A 20034-nucleotide genomic window follows, 5' to 3' on the forward strand; every position below is an offset into this window, starting at 1 on the left:
TCGTGTGAGAGGCAACAAATCGATGTCTCTCTGTCTGTCTGTCGCTCTCCCTCCCTCCCTACACCCCCCTCCCTCCCACTCTATCTGAAGATAAATGGAAAAATATCCTTGGGTGAGGATTAAAAAAACTGACTTGATCATGGCTTAGTTACTATATTAGATAAGACATGCTGCTGTGAAAGGACCTCAGGATCACACTACTTACGCTGTGGCTGTGGATAAGGTGGTACCTGGGTGTGCATATGACCTGGAGATGGGGAAAGCTGAGCTGCGGCAACATTTGGGTTAACATTTCCATGCATTAAGAAACCTGGAGGTGGAGGATTTTCTCCCTAGGAAATGAGAATATGGCAAAAGAAGGATTACATTTGGAACTAAGAATCTTACCTGATGGATTTATAATCTCTGAAATGAAATTCTATTTTAAAAAACCTTATTGTGTAAGAAACATTGCGTTTTGCACATTCTATCTTCTTCAGAGCACACTTTCTGAGCAGTACGCTCTGAGTGATTTAAAGATCACACAGGTTCAAAGTAATAATCGCAATGAATAACTACAGATGCTAAAAGCCTCATAAAATAGTGTCAATGATATTTGTAAGTCACCAGGATTTTCCATCTCTACATATTCCATCCACCACTCCACACTTTGAAAATGTAAGTATAAATGCCACCAGGGAAGGTTTCTTCTCTTCAATTTCTGCAATGCTCCAAAAAAAAAAAAAAAAAAAAAAAAGTAGAAAGAAAGAAAATCTTCAGTGAAATCAGATTTAAACCATTGTTAGAACCTTGGTTGATGTTTTTCTGGCTCAAGTCAATTTAGAACTGCAAAGGAGGAGAGAAGGATAAGAAAAAAATTAATTATGCTAAAAACTGCTTGTTGCATCCTAAAAGCATTCAAATGTAACAAGCAGGTGAAGCGATGGGGGAGGGGAACTTGAGAAAGTGGGGTAGAGACTGACTATATAACTACATTTATTTAGGTGAGCAGAATTCTGCTCAAAGAGGAATAATGAAGGATATACCTGTATGTCAGAGAGAGAGGCAGCAGGTGGATGACTGGGAAGGGCGGTAGGAGTTTTGTTACTCCAGGTAGTGACAGTAGGGGCAACTCTAACCTGAATTGAACAAAGAAACACCAATCACAGAAAATAAAAAAATAAAAATGTTAAAAGAAGAAAAAACCCAAAAGGCTTTAGCAGCCATATGCAAAGCAAAACGTTAAGAGCAGCAAGATAGCATATTAGTCAGGCAATTGCTTTCAAAGTAGCTGGGATTCCAAAAGAAAAACATACATTTACAATAAAACAAGGGGAGGGAGGCAGTAGAAAAATAAATATGAAAACCTAAATTAAAGCACAAAAAACAATGCCATCCAAATGTCAAAATAGGGGAGAAAGCTAGGTCCTAGTAGGGAAGGAAAGAAGACATTCTGAGAAAAAAAAGGTAACAATAAAAAAGTTTTTTAGAAGCATTAATAGTATTCATGCTACTATTAGTTCTGCAAACATACTGCTTTAAGTTCCATTTTCTAGATTTCATTAGAGACACAAAAATAAAATTAGTCCCACATGAGGCTTAGAACCATATATATTCAGTCTAATCCCCACCCTTTACCATTGAGAAAACCAAGGCCCAGAGAAATGAAGGGGTGTGCTGAGGTCCATACAACACACTGGTGAAGGAGCCAGGACTGACTCCAGGTCTCCTGATTCCCAAGCCACTGTCTGCTATACTATATCATGTTGCTTACCCTGGAGTCCAGAGGTTTTCAGTATTTTTTTAAGCCATCAAAATCTTTTTTGTTAAGTAAACCTTTGTAGGAACTCCAATACATAAACAATTAATTGCAGAGATGTGCTGGTTGAAGTGGGAGTAGAACTCCTATGAATCTGGCCTTCCTTTCATTCCTTTACTACTGCCTATAAACATTCCTTAAAACCACAAGCCACTCTCCTCTTTCAGTATAGCATAAGCTTTAATCAAGAAAATCACTGCTTAATTTATGGTTAAATTTGTTTTTTGATGTTTGTTTTCCCAGGAAGATAAATATGCCCCAGGACATAAAAAGTAAATACTCTCTTCTCCCAATGTAGAAAATGCCTTACTACTTCAGTATTCTGAGAGACAGTGTGATCCAACTCATGGTACTTAGGAGTACTAGTCCCAAACTGCAAATTAATCAGCCACATAATGCTGAAAAATTCCAGTTCTGTGTCTTAAAACTCTGATTGGTTGCTTGACCTCTCCACCTCTCAGTTTTCCCAGCCATCACCTGATTTGCTCTACCTATGTCATAGACTTTCCAAGTAAAGTTTAATCTCCACAAAAGTGGAGAATATAATCTGTTTTGTTTGCCAATATACCCCTAACAGGTAGAATAAAGACAGGCACTCACAAAAGGCTCTCAAGAAATATTTGTCAAATGCATGAAAAACCAAAATTCAAATGTAACCTATCCTGAATTTAAGTACTCACCAAAAGTGAAATAGACCAAAAATCATGGTTTAATTTTTGCTCCCAAATGGAGGTGGAGTGACTGACGCCTGCTATGGAGCAGTACCAAGCATGGTTTAATTTTTAAAACATTTTTCATAATTTTATATTTATGCTGCTATAATGAAATAGAAGACCCTGTCAATTCTATCAGCAATTTGTTCTATTTTAAAATGGGCATAGTAAAAAAATAAAATAAAATGGGCATAGTACCTGTTAACTTCGTTATCAATCAACACCATTTATTACTTATGAGAATATACTTTTCCTTTAAGAACACTAAGGTTATCTGATGGATATAAATAAATCTCTACATAAAATAGTAAAAGACAGTAAAGGTTACATTTTATGCCACTAAATATTTGGTAATTTTAATTTAATATATTAATTAATAAAAAATATTTAATCATCTTCACATTCCCTGTGACTTACAATTTCATAAACCTTTGGTCACTCACATCTCTCTAATATCTAAGTCTTCCCTCAAAAGTGTGCATTCTCAGTATTCCTTATAGTGCAGATACAGAAGACACAGTAACCTACACTAATGACTCAGAAAAGCATACTAAAAAAAAAGAATCTTTTCTAAAAATATTTTATAAAATTAACCACAAAATTGTTACCACTTTACTTGCAGTTAGATGAATCAAACTGTAAAAGTTTCAAAAACACATGTATATGTGTAAGAAAAGTTTGTGATGGAGAAATAAGAAATCTCCCTGGAAAGCATAATTTATATCTAAAATATAACCTACTGAACTAAATTAAAAGGATAATTTTAAAACACAGATCTTGCCCTCACCAGTTTTCTCAGTGGTTAGAGCATCAGCCCACAGGAAGGATCACAGGTTCAATTACCGGTCAAGGCACATACCTGGGTTGCAGGTTCAATCCCCAGCCCTGGTTGGGGTTGTGTGGGAGGCAACCAATCGATGTGTCTCTCTCACATCGATGGTTCTCTCTCTCTCTCCCTCCCTCCCTTCCACCCTCTATCTAAAAATCAATGGAAAAACATCCTTGGTGAGGATTAATAACACCAAAAAGAAAAGTAAAAAAAAAAAAAATCTTAAATACCACTTAGAAGAATATAAAAAGTGTAATTACTAAAACAATATGTTGTCTAGTTTTATCATAGCAGGTAAAGTCTGTTACCCAACCAACTAAAACCTCCAATTTGAACAGAAAGACATAAATCTTCCTACTTAATATGGACCATATCACTCACATGGGGATAATACTGTTGAGTCGGAACTCTTGGCATCTGTGTGTGGCCAGCAACTGGTCCAGGCCTGCCCTTGGGAAGCTGCTGCCTCTCATAAGGTACTTTAGGCGATTCCTGTCCTGGTATAGGCTCTCCTTGTGCTCTGTAAAGTCTGTCACGAAGCTGCACGATATTTGGCTATAAGAAGCAATGAAAGAAAACAATGCAAATTATTAGAGTTCACCCAAATATATGACAGCATGCTGACTTTCTTTAAGTACAGTGGGACCTCATTTCTTGAGCTTAATTAATTCCAGAAGGCTGTTCGAGAAGCAATTTGTTTGAAAACCAAATCTTTTTCCCATTAGAAATAATGTAAATTTAATTAATCTGCTCTAGACATCTACATTGTTCTCAAACTTTTCCTTTCACTTTGCTGCTATCACTAACTTTTCTTAGGACCCATGGTGACCTACTATATGTATTTAATAATAATAAGTGGCAACAAATCTCCTCATAGGGCCACCCGATCCTCGATGCCAACTCTGAATGCCATCTGGCCTGTCGATTCCACCTTTAACCTCGCCCCACAGCAGGAGGGTGGAGTGGAGCCAGCATGCCAATGGCCAGGTGGGAACAGGTGCTAGGAGTCCTGTAGGGGGTAGGGGAGAGGGGCAGGTGTGAAGTCACATGGGGGGAGGTAAAATTTTAAAATATAATAGTAATAATAATAATAAGCAGCAGCAACAAAGCCAAAAACCTGAAATATTCACAGCACAATTTCCTGAGATGTTAACACAAGTTTAGCAGTAAACAGACATACTCGTACATTCTGTTTGTCACCTGAGAAACACGTGATTGATCCCACAGATATCAACATGAAAGTCTTGTCAGGTCGAGATCTGAAGTTTTGTTAGAAAACTGAGGTTTGACTGTAAACTTGACCATTTATGCATTTGTTCATATGCTGTGTATTCTACAATAGACCTTAGCACATTATGTATTTTATATCATTTTTAATTTTTCAATTATAGTTGTCATACATTATATCAGCTTCAGGTGTATCCTCCAGTAATTAGACATTATAAAACTTATTAAGTGATCATCCCAAAATATCTCATACCTATCTGACATCATACATAGTTATTAGAATATTATTGACTATATTCCCTATGCTGTACTTTATACCCCCACAACTACACTGTAACTACTAATTTGTACTTCTAAATCCCTTCACCTTTTTCACCCATTCCCCCTAAGCCCACTTCCATCTGGCTACCATCAAAATGTTCTTTGTATCTGAGTCTATTTCTATTCTGCTTGTTGATTCTGCTTTTTAGATTCAATTATTGATAGATATGTATTTATTGCCATTTTATTGTTCATATTTTTTTTCTTCTTCTTAAAGAAGATGCTTTAACATTTCATGTAATGTTGGTTTGGTGGTGATAAATTTTAGCTTTTTCTTATCTAGGAAGCTCTTTATCTAACTTTCAATTCTAAATTGACAGCTTTGCTGGGTAGAGTAATCTTGGTTGTAGGTCTTTGTTTTTCACCACTTTTAATATTTCTTGACACTCTTTTCTGAGCTTCAAAGTTTCTGTTGAGAAATCAGCTGACAGTCTTATGGGAGCTCCCTTGTAGGTAACTAACTGCTTTTCTCTTGCTGCTTTTAAGATTCTTTGTCTTTAACCTTTGGCATTTTAATTATGTGTTTTGATGTGGGTCTCTTTGGCTTCATCTTCTTTGGGATTCTCTGGGCTTCCTGGACTTGTATGTCTATTTCTTTCACCAGGTAAGGGAAGTTTTCTGTCATTATTTTTTCAAATAGGTTTTCAATTTCTTGCTCCCTTCTTTCTCCTGACAACCCATGATATGAATGTTGGTACACTTGAAGTTGTCCCAGAGTCTTTCACTGTCTTCATATGTTTGGATTCTTTTTTGCTGTTCTGATTGGGTGTTTTCTGTTTCCTCAAATTCCAAATCTTTGATTTGATTCCTGGTGTCCTTTACTCTACTGTTTATTCCCTGTGAATTATTCTTCATTTCAGTTAGTGCATACTTTATTTCTGACTGGTCCTTTCTTATGTTGCTGATGTTCTTGCTAAGTTCCTTGAGTATCCTTATTGAACTCTGTCTCTGATAGTTTGCTTGCTTCCATTTCATTTAGTTCTTTTTCTGGAGATTTCTCCTGTTCTTTAATGTGCAACATGTTTCTTTGTGTCTGCATTTTGGCTGCTTTCCTGTGTTTGTTTCTATGTATTAGATAAAGCTGCTATGTCACCCAGACTTGGAAGAGTGACCTTGTGTAGATTTTCTGTAGGGCCCAATGGCTCAGCCATCCTAATCACCCAAGCTGGGCACTTCAGGTGCACCCCTGTGTGGACTGTGTGCACTATCTTGTTGTCGTTGAGCCTTGAATGTTGTTGGTGTCACTGGGAGAGAATGACCTCCAGGTCAATAGTCTGTGAGGACCAGCTGTGACTACAGCCAAAGAGCTGCTGTGTAGGAGCCAATCCTATGGAACAGGACTTACTTCAGTGAGGGACTCCTCACTCCTCTGGGGGAACCTCCTCAGCCAAGATATCCCTGCTGATTAAAAACCACCACACGTGGGTGTGCGACCAGTATGTTCCACACCTCCGTCCCTCCTACCAGTCTTGATGTAGCTTCTTTAATTCCCTAGTTGTAGGACTACCATTCAGCCAGATTTCAGACAATTCTGAATGATGGTTGTTCTGTAGTTTAGTTGTAAGTCTGATGTGGTTGTGGGAGGAGGCGAGTACCGCTTTAACCTACACTGACATCTTGACTCTCACAAAGTACTTTTTTCAGCACCTTAGGTTTTGACATCATTCTAATACTCAAGACTTGACACCAAAGGTCCATGATATACAGCATAACTTATAATTTAACTGAGGCAGTGATTTGAATTATGCCTACCACATGGTAGCATGCAAGATCAATGTCACTTCTCATCACTGGTCTTTTGTTGTTTTCTTGTAGTTTGGTAACACTCACAAATTACAAAAGTAGTTTAAAAATATAACTTTCTTTGTAGGAAAAAACATGGCCCCAAAAGAGAATCAACTGCTAAAGAGATGATGAAAGAAAATGGTAATCTAAGAAAGAGATAAAAATTAATTTAAAAAGATGTTTGAAATAAGAGTAAGATGTCAAACTCAAAGAATATACAGATCTATAACTATACAGATCTACAGTATGAGCAAACTATATACATTCTACATTAACAACAAAAAAACAATGTTGAACTGTTTCAGCAAGAATTCATTTTAATATCTTTAAAAATGATACATTTCTATAAATTCATATCATTTAAACATTTTAGGTATTCTTTGTCTTCTATGGAGGATAACTGTATACTATAATGATATCACAAAGTCTCAGAACATATTCCCCAGAAAACACTAAGGGAATACTGAGATACATAAGAGGAAGCAACACTAACATTATATTTGTACACAGAATGTTCTTTAAAAGTCCAAAGAAAATCATAAAGAATAATGGATAAAAAAATGTATGTGGTTATAAATGGTACTGAAAGTGAAGAGTTTAATTCTAAGGCTAAGAAGATCTAAATACCTTAGATTTAGTCTTTTTTGTTTTTTTAATCCTCGTCTGAGAACATTTTTGCATTTAACTTCAGAAATAACAGGAGGGAGAAAAGGAGGGAGAGAGAAACATCGATGTGAGAGAGACCCATCAACTGGCTGCCACCCACATGACCCCAACTGGGGCCAGGGACAAACTGCAACCAAGGTATGTGCCCTTAGCGGGAACTGAACCGGGCTTCTCTGGTCCACGGGCCGATGCTCTAACCGCTCAGCCAAACCATCCAGGGCTTAAGCTAGTCTTAAAATAAAGAAATAAAAGGGTCTTATAGCTCAATATACAAATGAGACCTGCCATAGCCAGTGTGTCTCAGTTGATTAGAGTGTTGTCCCATATACTGAGGGGTTGTGGGTTCGATTCCTAGTCAGGACACATACCTAGGTTGCAGGTTCAATATACAGTCTGCTGGAGTTTTCTTTCCTTCCTCTTCCCTCCCTCTTTCTCTTTCTTTCTTTTCTCTCTCTCTTCCTTTTCTCTTTCTCTCTCTCTCCCCTATTCCCCTCTAAAAAATAAAATGAGCCCTTACTAAGTGAAAAGTCATATAAAACTATTAAGCTCAAGTCATTATAAAGACTAAGTTTCCATTCTACCTAATATGCTCACTAACAATTTAGAAAGATTTGAGCTGTCGCCTACATGTAAGAGTATATAAAACCAACTGGATAGTCATACCTCCACAGTCCTAGAACACAGATGTGTTTTTACTCAAGAAAACTGACTGATACAGTAATTCCCTAGAACATACAAAATACTGAAACCAATTATAACTAAAAAAAAAAAAAAAATTCATAAAAACAGAATAAACTTTACAATAAAAAGTACAGAAATAGTCCAGCTGGCATGGCTCAGTGGATTGAGCATTGTCCCATGGACTGAGAGGTCCCAGTTCAATTCCCGGTCAGGGCACATGCCCAGGTTGTAGACTCAATGCCCAGTGGGAGGCATGCAGGAGGCAGCCAATTGATGGTTCGCTCTCACATCAATGTTTCTCTCTCTCCCTTCCTCTTTCTCTAAAAAATCAATAAAATTATTATTTAAAAAAAAAACTATAGAAATAAAGTATTTGTAAGGCCTAAAATTAAGCTCTGTCTCACAGTGGTTATATAAAACTTTCCTCAAACCCCACCCTGACTCCCACCTGGGCCCCATTATGGATTTTAGGTTTCTCTCTTCTATGTTCTCACAGCACTACCTCTATCACAGCACTCTGCAATTTCAGAATTTCATGTTTATTTTTCTACAGTCATTTAGAGTTTGGAAACTCCCTCAGGGAAGGGATCTTGACATTCTTGCTCATCACTGTATACTCAGTTATTGAATTAAAACCAATACTAACCAAAAGCCTGAGTGTTATTGCACACCAAATAAGGAAACTAAATTAGGAGTGTAATGAAGTTCTCTTTGCCTTGAACACTTTAAAAATATGCTTGCCCACAGATGGTATCAGACTGAAATGGCAAATAGAATTAATTTCTTCACTAATACCTGGGATGGAACTTGTGGGAAATTTTAAATTACAACCCACTAGTCTCATTGTTAACACTAATAGCTTTTCAACACAGAGGATTCCTACAAAGGATCTCTACACAGAATTAGCATTTTGCTTAAGAAACATAAAGTTCGCCTGGCTGATGTGGCTCAGTGGTTGAGCATCAACCCATGCATCAAGAGGTTGCCAGTTTGATTCTGGGCAGGGTACATGCATAGGTCGTGGGCCAAATCTCCAGTGGAGGGTAGGCAGGAGGCAGCCAATCGATGCTCTCTCTCATCAATGTCTCTCTCTCTCCTTTCCTCTCTCTAAAATCAATAAAGAAAAATAAAAAAATAAAAATACTGAGTGTTATCTACTGGACTCACCTTACTCATATATTAGAATAAGAAAAATGACCAATTCTAATTACCTGGTTGGTGCTTTCAGGAAGAAAAGCCAAGGCTGCAGCAATACTGCCCTGGGCTGCCAACAAATTTGCATATTGACTCATCTTCTCAGCCAAAAGAACTCCTACAGTATTAGTGTCCGTGGCTTGGGTAAGTTGTACAGCTTTTCGTAGGATGACAACTTTCTCAATCAGATCCTAAATGAGAAAAAGAAGGGAGAGTAAAAGAGAAAGAAAAAGATACAAAGATGTTTATGAGAGGAAACAGGAAAAGATAAAAGAGTTACTAAGATTTTCAAAATCTACTAAAAGTACAGTACCTATCATCATTTCTCTTAGAAAAGTCTGGAATAGCTGACCACCATTTAGGTAACTAAAAAAGTAAGGAGGAAAAAGGTCTCTTACTCATGAATAGGGCATAGGTTACAATCTTCTCCTAAATATCCTTAAACTGCCAGATACTTGTGAGGTAAAAGAGGCATATATCCAAAGGGAAAATGATAGGCAGATGTCTGAAGGCAGAAACTTGGGTTTCAGCAGATATAGGAGAAACCATGAATGAAGACATCATACTTTCTGTATTATAAAAGTAGTATTACTATAAGGTGACCTCCAAATGGGCTACTTTAACCCAAAGTTTCTCATGTTACTCTTCAATACCAATTCTTTCAAAAACAGGGAGCGATGCTTTGGGTATAAAGCACAAGAATATCCTACCTATCTGCCCTTTGTAAGCACGCAAACCCAGAAGTGTGAAACAAGTGTGTTTCTTCTTAGAAACACATAAAAGGAAAACCTTGATTTCATACCAGATTTTCAGTTTCAAAAAAGTGATCTTTAAAGCAACAATCCTACTAAAACACCTCTTTCCAGAAAGAAAAAGAAATATTAGACTGAAATATCATGAGACTCTGCTGATTAAATGCTTAGGAAAAAATTGAAATATAAAATTACTCATTGCCTGAGAATAATTTTTTTACTTCCTTGCTTGTCCATATGTTAGTGCTACATGGGATTACACTGACCTCTTACTTTCATATCCCCTTAAACATGAAGATTCTCTATTGGTACTGGGGATGCCTCCCATTCGTTACCCCACATTGCTTCTTTCTTTGCCCAAAGCAGACAGGGTCACTAGAGGCAGAGAGGAGCATGAGGAAAAGAGGTAAAGCAAGGGCTGTTTTCATGCTCTTGCCACCTACTTCCCCCAATAAACTACCAAATCACAACTTTGATCTCACAAACAGTTACAATCCCATTTAACTATCCCATCATTTCAAACTTTGTCCCTCCAAATACAGCAATAAATACACATAATTATCCAGCAAAAGAACTTCTAAAATGTAAATAAGGGTGAAAGCAATGAACTTCTGGAACGAACAAATCAATTTCTAGACTATAAGTAGGGCGAAAGACAACTAAAAAGGAAGCACCCTCTGTTTCAAAGATACTAACCTGAAGGGACAAAGGATTGCTTCCATCTTGAGCTTTAGTCCAACATGCAACTAATTTCTCTACATTCCCTGCACAAATATAGCACAGACATGCCTGAGTCTGCAGGAGGCTATCACCTTCACTTTCAAGCCTGGTTCCCAAAAGATCTACAGATCAAGAGGAAAACAAAATAAGATTATACTCAAGGCAAGCTATATGAGAGATTGTGAGCAGCCCAATAACATTTCCAGAAGTATTAATTCAACTTCACATTCAGTAAGTAGCAGGTAGAAACAGTCACTCTGTCATGTAGATGCTCAGTAAATATTTGTCAATTGAATGAAAATGTGTGACAAATTGTATACAATGAACAACTTCACAAAATTCTATACCTAGTTTTAGATGAATTATATTAGGAAAAATAATAAATGGAAACAATATTTAACCTAATCAGCATTTAACTCCATTTCATCACATCAGATGCGTTTGTACGCAGCAGTCTAAAATATGGCACATTTGGAATAAACAGCAGTAACAGCTAGGATTACTACAAATTATTTATAATAATAAAGTTAGTATCTTATAATTTTCACATTCTTATAATACTTTCACGGCAGCAAATTGCTCTCCCTGCTTATACTAGGCAGCCTGAAGTTTCTGTTCTTGCAAATAATAAATAAAAATAAAAAAACTTTACCCACCAGTTTGTCTATTTATTTATTTTTAACTTATGTTTATTGTTGAATGTATTACAGATGTCCCCTGCCTTTCCCTCCCATTGAACCCCTCCTCCCCACTCCCTTTACCCATATTTAGTCATGGCCTTCAATGGTAATTTCTATTCAAATGTTATAATTATTAATTTTATCAAGCTAATATTTATTAAGTGAGAGCTGACTATATGCTATTTTACATATGAATAGACTAAGACTTAGAAAGTAACTCTGACTAGGTCATACAGCTAGTAAGTAGCAGGGGCAAGACTCCCAAGACTGGTCTGTCTGAAACCAAAATCATTAAATAGTATTATTAAAAATAATGACTAGATATGGAGAAGTAATGTAGTTAATAATTCTGAAACATTCAAATGAGAACTCTTTTTTTCCTATTTGTGACTGGTAAGTTTACAAAGATTTCTAATATTTGTCAATTTTATTTACAATACATCATGCCATATACGTAATATAAAGCTCATTTTCTTACCACAAAGGGCTGAAAACTCATCAGGTTTAGCATAAGTCAATACTGCAGCTAAAGCCTCTCTCCAATTTTTAAGGTCACAAGACTCAACAATCTCTTTCCAGTTCTTCATCACCACTGCAGTAATTAGCTTGGGAAAGGAAAACAAAGGAAAAATTAAAAGCCTTTGGTATATAAGTAAAAATTAACTTTGGCTAATCAATTGTATCTTTCAAAAACTATTATTATGCATAGTTTCATGTAGAATAAAGCAGCAGCAAAGTGAAATATATCCTTGAACCAACTGACACAGAATATAGTATTATTTTTCTTAAAAAAAAATCACATAAGCATACTTTTTAAAATTCTAAGAAGGAAAAGTATAGAGTGTTATCAAAACATTAAACAGCAAGACATGATTTGGTCTGATGGACCAAGAAAAACTTTCTGAGCATACAGACATTTGAGATATGAAGTCAGAATTAACTTCATCATGAAGGAAAAAAACATCCCAGGCCAAGGGAACACTAGGTGCAGAGTCCTGAGAGAGAAAGGCACATGGAGCTGTGAGGAACTGAAAGGCGGCTAGTGTGGCTAAAAGAGAAAGTGACATGAGACAAGGCTAGGAGACTGACAGCAACCAGTGCTGGAAGGACTAACCCTGGGACAACTTTTATTTTTAAAAATTCAGTAACATGAAGCAGGGGCTTAAAAATGTTTAGATCCTCTGTACCAGAAATTCCTTTCCTAGGACTACAACCTCATTAAATATTTAGAAATTCACACAGATATTTAGACATAACAAGGATGTTTAATCACTAACTTATCTGTATTAGGAAAATGTTATAAACAACCTAAACACCCCAAAATAGGAAAATAATATATCCTTGCTATAGAATATTATAGAACAATTAACATTTTTTATAAAAATCTTTAAGAATATGGGAAAATGTTTGCAATATAAGTGACAATATTCATAAGCAAAACCACACACATATATACATATATGATCCTGATTATGTTGTTAAAAGTTCTACAAATACATAGGAAGAGGTATAAAAAATTGGAACCAATTTGAAATTGAGAAGTATCAATTTGATAGAAGAGCTAGGGGTGTTAAATTTTTATCTTTAAAATTTTCTTTGTTCTATTGAAAATTTTCTACAATAAAAAACATGAAAAGTATTACTCATTAAAAAAGTATATATGCAAAGAACAAAAAATTGAAATAATCATGACAAACTATCAACAATAACTATTTCTGGGTACATAAATTATAAATTTTTTGTCGCCGTTGTTGTTCTTTACTGTTTCCTGCATTTCAATTATCTATAACAGCAATTTTCAACCAGTGTGCCATGGCAGGCACACAGGTGTGCTGCAAGAATTTGTAAAACATGCGATACCTGACTATTTACTCAGGGGCACCGACCTCTTTTCCCTTAGATTGTCAAATAAAAAAATTACAACAGACAACACAACAATAGCTGTCTGGTATGAATGAAACAAAATTATACCTATTTTTTTGGTCAGATCAGCAAAAACTATATTTTTTGATGTGCGCAGAATTTTTGTAATTTATGTGTGCCATGAGATGAAAAAGGTTGATCTATAATAAAAATGTATTGCTTTTATAATCAGATAAAAGTTACTGTTTGGTTATCTATCTTTAAAATAACATACCCTGGTAATTTTGCTTTGGGATTTTGCAAAGAATTTTTTCTGGGTTCGAGCCAAGAGTTCTTGTCCACCTGCTATGGCCAATATTATGGCATCAGCCATGCGGTTATCATGTAAACAAAGGTCAACAGCACTCTCAAAGTTACCCGTCAGCAAAGCCTGAGTAATTAAACCATCAATATCTGCAATAAGGAAATAAAACACCCAAGTTAAATAAAGATTTTTGTCACAAGAGAAAACACTACACATATCAACTTTTACATGCACACACAAAGGAGGAAAAAAGCTAATCTCTGATTAATTTCTAACATAAGCTGTTGAGATCTATGGAAATATACCAACAGCATTTAAGCAAAATCAGGTAGAATAACACATTTTCCAGATTGCTTAAACTGGAGTAACAAAGATCATTATACTGTTTCTATCACATAGTTGCCAGAATATTCCACCATTTCTAAGGCATAATTACACATAAATGATAACTGAGTTCTATCACCTGTAACATTTCTAACTTAAACTTAAGAATTATTTGCTTTCAAGCAGTTAAAAAAAAATTAAAAGTAAAAACAAACGAGTACTTACCTCCACTGATGGAGATGTTAAATGGTCCTTCAGCTGAAGGTAGAAATTCAGATTCTTGTTTTTCCTTTTTAATGTGCTAAAGAAACAAAAGGGCAACAATTTACCAGACTGAAATTGTGGAATAATTTTCTGGCAAAACAAAATTTATGTATGGTTATTTACCTACTGACTGAATGACATGCCAAGTTATTCCAGAAAAGTACTCAGATCCAAGTTTACACTTAAGACCTACGACTTCCCTATGGATTAATGCCTATTATACAATCATAAATAAAATCCATGATCATCATAAGTAATGTTAAAGAAACTTAAGTATACATCTCCATTTTTGGTAGCTCAGAAGTAATTGAAGCTGGGGGTGAGAAGAGATAAACCAAAGAACTTACATGCATATATGCACAACCAATTGACACACACATTAGGTTGGGGAAAGCAGGAGGGGGATGGGAGCGGGAAGGAGGGAGTCAATGGGGAAACAGGAGAACATCTGTAATACTTTCAATAAAAAAAAAAACTGGAGCTGAAGAATCTTTGTTTTCTTAGATACCTCAAGTAAGAGTAGCTTGAAACTTGCAAAATACTATGTTTAAAGCATACTATACTTAGATTTAAAAACAACTCTGCTTCTGCACACCTAGAATTTTCTGTCCACTAGCTTTAATTATAGGGTCTTTTTGTTTTGACTGAATTAGTCATGAAAAATAAAATCATTTGGTATCCTTACATAAGTGCAATTTAAACAGATTGTTTATGAATATACTACAATTATAGATTTTGTGTTCTCTTCAATTTAGTCGTACCCAGAACAGCAGATTAGTCTGGTAAAAATATATATATTTCTGTTATAAATTTCTGAGACTACGCGTAAGACTGAGTAAATATAAATTCAGCATTGTTTTTCTTTAGGAGAAAAGAAATATAATGGAGGCATATTGCTAGCAAATACTTTAAATGCCTTCTCTTCTATGCATAGAACTTCAAAAAAAGACAAAAAATAAAATATATCAAAGAGATAATGGAAAATTTTAAAGAAAAGTACAGCTATCACGCATAAGATAAAAGACATATTTCTGTGCTTGTTACCTACACATCTGAATGTAAAAGCGCCTAGTGTTCAAAGTCAGGGTCTTTTTGGATTGGGTAATGTTAGTGCAGAGCACAGCATATCATATGTAAATGATGCTTAATCAGTTAATATGGACTATTACAGGAGAATGACTATAAACGTAATTTTTTGTCCAACTAAAGAGGAGCATTTTCGAATGTATAAACTCATACAAAAGAATATCAGAACTTAAGTTATTCACATTAAGGACTAAGTCAGATACAGATCTGATTATATTTACTAACAAACTCATCAAAAAACCCTGTTTCTTTTCTTTTAGCTCACAATTTTTCAAATTTGCTTTATAAAAACTATTCATAAACCTTTATTTATAAACTTGTGAAATATACATAAGGCCAAAAAAAATGGACCAATTATTACATGTTGAGTGTCTTCAATGTGTAATCTACTATGTTTGATAAACAAATGGCATCAAGATAAGGGAGAAGATTTTATCTTAAACACATTTTTTTTCAAATACTCTGAAAGCACACAATGATGACTACTGTTTTGTTAAATACATATTATTCTTACCTATTAATGCATGAGTATATCTCCAAATGATCTTCTATTTGATAATACATAGTTAACTAGTTATACATAAGTGAAAGTACATTTTTTAATGTATGCTACAATTTTGTCTAGGTGTTCCCAAAATTAGTTCAAACTTTTTATAAGATTTTACCCATATCCTTTATTTCTCGATTTAAATAAATGCTAGAAGACTTACTTCTAAGAAAAATATTTTTTATAGTCATCTTGTAATAGTCTAAATTTATTGATGAATTATGTTTATAACTTAGTAAGAGTTAGTAAGAAACATTCCATAGTCAGGATATGCCCGTATCACAAAGAACAATGAAAAAGTCAAAGATGAGATGAAAAAAAAGAACTTGATTAATTTTCCAAGATAAAATATAATTTAAAAGCAAGTAAAGTAATCTCAGAATTATTTATTAGTGGTTAAAAAAAACAAAAGTAAAAGGAAAAACATTAATGGTACAACTCTGTGTTCAAGGACTCTTTTAAACTAGTTGTAAAAATTGTAAACTACACGCCAGAATACATGTATAATTAATCATGACAATCAGTTTATTTAGTGAAATATTCTTTACTTGAATTCAAAATTCAAGAGACTAATTCAGAAGCCTATGCCACTGATAGTGGGCCCTATATATTAATGTGCCAAGAAAACATTAGTTTTACATACAATGCACTGTGGATTTCAGAAAAAAATCATTTTTCATTTTGACATCATAATATCCATCTGACCAAAATAAGTCAATCTCACATCAGCTATTAATTTTAAACCAAATCATTCAGAAGTTAGATCAGACGACTAAAGATTTCAGAGATGGTAGTGCTGTCAAACTAGTAAACAAATTCCTACCTTAAACATCTCTAAGAAAACAATACTTTACTTTGGAACAGGTAGTTACGAAAAATTTCCATATTTCAATGTGAGATAAACAAATAGCAAATATTTTTCCAATGTAATTAAAAATGAAAAAAAAGTACCTCTCCCAAGAGCTGCTCTTCAGCAGCAGGGCTCTCCTCCCCATCACTCTGTGCTACTTGGTCAGAGTCTTTAGGAGCCTTTAGTACACAAAACAATTGCAGAGAAAGTTGAAGAATGTAGCATTAAAAGGTTATTAGTGAACAAGGAAGACAAACGACCCAATAAACAACATTCAGAGCTAATTTAATCATAAGCCACATTAAGTAAATTTATTTGAGAAACACCATTAGAGGAAAAGCAAAGAGCGATTACAGCTGAGATCTTCCCTTTCTTTCCTACTAAATGCCCCCTCAAAAAACAAAGATCTTAGCCTTAAGTATCTGAGCAGTCAATGATTTTGTTTTTCTTCTTTTGTGAAATTCACATACTGTCCAGAGCAAGAAATGCTCTACCAGCTAAACTTACACTATTTTTAAATGAGAATTTATTCACTTATTAAAATATCTTCAATCAGCATTTATTTTTACACCATAAAGCAATAAAAGACAAATTTCTTAAATTACATTTCCTTCTTTGTTATTACCTAAACCAAAATTTTTAGAAGGTAGCTATTTTTAAAGGCCTTCTTACCACATCAGGTCCATCCACTTTGTTCAAGGCCAAAGTAATCTGAAACAAAAACAATAACTCTAAATGGAATTCTATTTCAAGGCATACAGCAAATGTTTACCTCTTACTCCATTCTCATTGGCAAAACTACACAAAAGTTCACATCAGAAACAGCATGTTTAAGAAAAGAATAAAATCTGTGCAGAACTGAGTCTCAGTGGTTCTAGTTCAAAGAGTTCCACTGCTCACGTCATCGCACTCTGCTATTCAATGACAAAACCAATTGCAAAACACGTTTTCTTCTACTTTTAAAAAAATAAAATAACTATTTCATTTATTTATTTATTTATATTTATTTTTTTTAATCCTTACCCGAGGACATTTTTGCATTTATCTTCAGATAGATTGGGAGGGAGAGAGGGAGGAAGAGAGAGAGAGACATCAATGTGAGAAAGGTACGTCGACTGGTTGCCACCCACACTACCTCAACTGGGGTACTGCAACCGAGGTACATGCCCTTAGCGAGAACCCGAACCCAGGACTCTCTGGTCCGTGGGCTGACACTCTAACCACTGAGCCAAACTGGCCAGGGCTCTATAACTATTTTTTTAAATTTCTTTAGGTATTGACTCTGGAAAGAACTGCTATAAAAATATTTTGACAATCAAATTCTATTTCCTTAGTTTTTGCTATCTGGTTTACAGTAACATTTTCATATTACAGCTGTCCCTTGCTGTTTTGTACTTCGACTTTCGTGGCTTCACTCTATTGCGGTTTTTTCAAATATATTCATTAAAGAGTTGATCGAGACAGTGAAAATGATACAGCACGCACACGGCTGTCTTGAGTCAATTATATACCCCAGTATTACAAATGAAATTAAAATTACTGTACGTATGGACCATAGACCTATGTATTAGAGCACCCCTGTAAATCCTTCAACGCCAGGTGCAACTGCTCGACCGACCATACCTTGTGTGTGGGCAATAACTTTTTTCCAAAAATTCGGGTGTGGTGAAACCAAGCCAATCAGAGCATGCTGTTCACTGATTGGCTATCCTATCCTCTTCCTATCCTGGCCACTGATTGGCTCAGCCTCATTGCAAGTTTGTTTCTCTCATACACACTTCCACATCACTACACATCAGAAGCATCTTTGCTCTTGTGTTTGTGATTTCTGAGAACTTTTATTTAAGCCCCACGATGGCTCCTAAACGTGCTGCTGCTTTTAAGTCTTCTGACGATGAAACTAAGTGCCAGAGGAAGATGCTTACCATCCAGAAAAAGGTGAAACTCTTAGATATGATCAAAGATGGCAAGAAAATTGTGGAGGTTGCCCGCCATTACAACTTGATAGTCTACCCCATCCGTAAAGATGAAAAGAACATCCGTGCGACGGCTACTGTCTCTTTCAACAAGCAAAGCACGTCGTGACAAGTCGTAATAAGTTCATAGTGAAATGGAGTCTGCCCTGGATCAGTGACAGCCACAAGAAAAACATTTTGTTGGATTTGCTGGTCATCTGGGAGATGGCGAGGCAGCTCTATCAGCACTTTACGGTGGACGAACCTCAACCAGGACCCTCTTCTGCAACGTTCATGGATTTCACGGTGAACAAGGGTTGGTTCGAGAAGTTCCAGAAGAGATATCATCTAAAGAGTGTCATTCTCCATGGAGAAGCTGTCTCTGCTGACCAGCCTGCAGCAGAGGACTACATGAACAACATGTTCCAGAAGATCCTTGAGGAGGGCGAGTACCATCCAGAACAGGTGTTCAAGATGGACAAAACAGGACTGTTCTGGAAAAGAATGCCTTCCCGGACATTCATTTTCAAGGATGAGGCCAAGGTCCGTGGCTTCAGGGTGTATAAGGATCAAGTGACTATCGTTATGTGTGAAAATGCTGAGGGATTTCTGCTCAAGCTGCCCTTATCTACAAGGCCAAGAACCCTAGGGCTCTGAAGAATAAGAACAAGAACCTGCTGCCAGTGCATTGGATGCACAACGACAAGGGCTGGATCACGAAGCAGCTGTCATCGGACTGGTTCCATGAGTGCTTCATCCCCCAAGTCAAGCTGTATCTTGCGGAGAAGGGACTCAAGTTTAATGACCTTCTCCTCATGGACAATGCTGGAGGTCATGCTCAAGACGTATCCTACGATGGTGTATGGATCGAGTTCCTTCCTCCCACCACCACTTTGCTGATCCAGCCCATGGATCAAGGTGTTATCTGCACGTTCAAGGCCCTCTACATGTGAAACACAATGCAGAACCTAGTTGAAGGCATGGACCTTGAGGAGAACTTCTTGCTGAAGGAGTACTGGTGGCAGTATACCATCGTGACCTGTCTAAAGAACATCCAGGTCGCGTTGAAGGACATAAAGACGGAGACCATGAAGGTCAGCTGGAAGATGTTGTGGCCTGAAATTGTCCATGACTACAGAGGATTCACCCCAGAGGATATAAGCAACTCGGCGGTGGACAAGGCAGTTAGGCTAGCCCGGATGCTGGGAGGAGAAGGTTTCATGGATATGACCCGCGATGACGTGAATGAGCTGCTGGAGACACAAGACACATTCAGATCTCTTAACTGACGAGGATGTGGTGGAGATGACTAAGTCTGCGAGTGAGGAGGAAGAAAGCAGCCAGAGGTTCTTGGGGGTCAGGAGGAGGAAGCTGGCCTTACACTTGAGCATCTCTTGCAATTTGTGAGAACTATTAAGGTAGTACAGGACATGATTGGCGAATGGGACCCACAAATGATGTGTGCATTGCGGTTC

The 20034-nt window shown here is 36.2% G+C and overlaps 1 protein-coding gene across 9 annotated transcripts in view; it reads right to left on the reverse strand.

Annotated features, from left to right (window-relative positions):
* Positions 1-20034, reverse strand: part of SEC31A (SEC31 homolog A, COPII coat complex component) — an 80199-nt gene that overhangs the window by 22521 nt on the left and 37644 nt on the right. For 7 of the 9 annotated variants that reach the window (XM_036245750.1, XM_036245676.1, XM_036245600.1 and 4 more), the window contains 9 exons: positions 17277-17315; positions 16706-16783; positions 14083-14158; positions 13504-13682; positions 11845-11971; positions 10663-10808; positions 9232-9405; positions 3722-3895; positions 206-332 (listed from right to left, as the gene is read on the reverse strand). In XM_036245750.1, coding sequence (XP_036101643.1) covers positions 206-332; positions 3722-3895; positions 9232-9405; positions 10663-10808; positions 11845-11971; positions 13504-13682; positions 14083-14158; positions 16706-16783; positions 17277-17315 — 1120 coding nt within the window. The remainder of the gene's footprint in view (positions 1-205; positions 333-3721; positions 3896-9231; positions 9406-10662; positions 10809-11844; positions 11972-13503; positions 13683-14082; positions 14159-16705; positions 16784-17276; positions 17316-20034) is intronic. The other 2 variants (XM_036245974.1, XM_036245822.1) reach the window with 1 other exon arrangement.

This window comes from Molossus molossus, unplaced genomic scaffold, assembly GCF_014108415.1.
Source record: "Molossus molossus isolate mMolMol1 unplaced genomic scaffold, mMolMol1.p scaffold_m16_p_1, whole genome shotgun sequence".
Taxonomy (NCBI): Eukaryota; Metazoa; Chordata; class Mammalia; order Chiroptera; family Molossidae; genus Molossus; species Molossus molossus.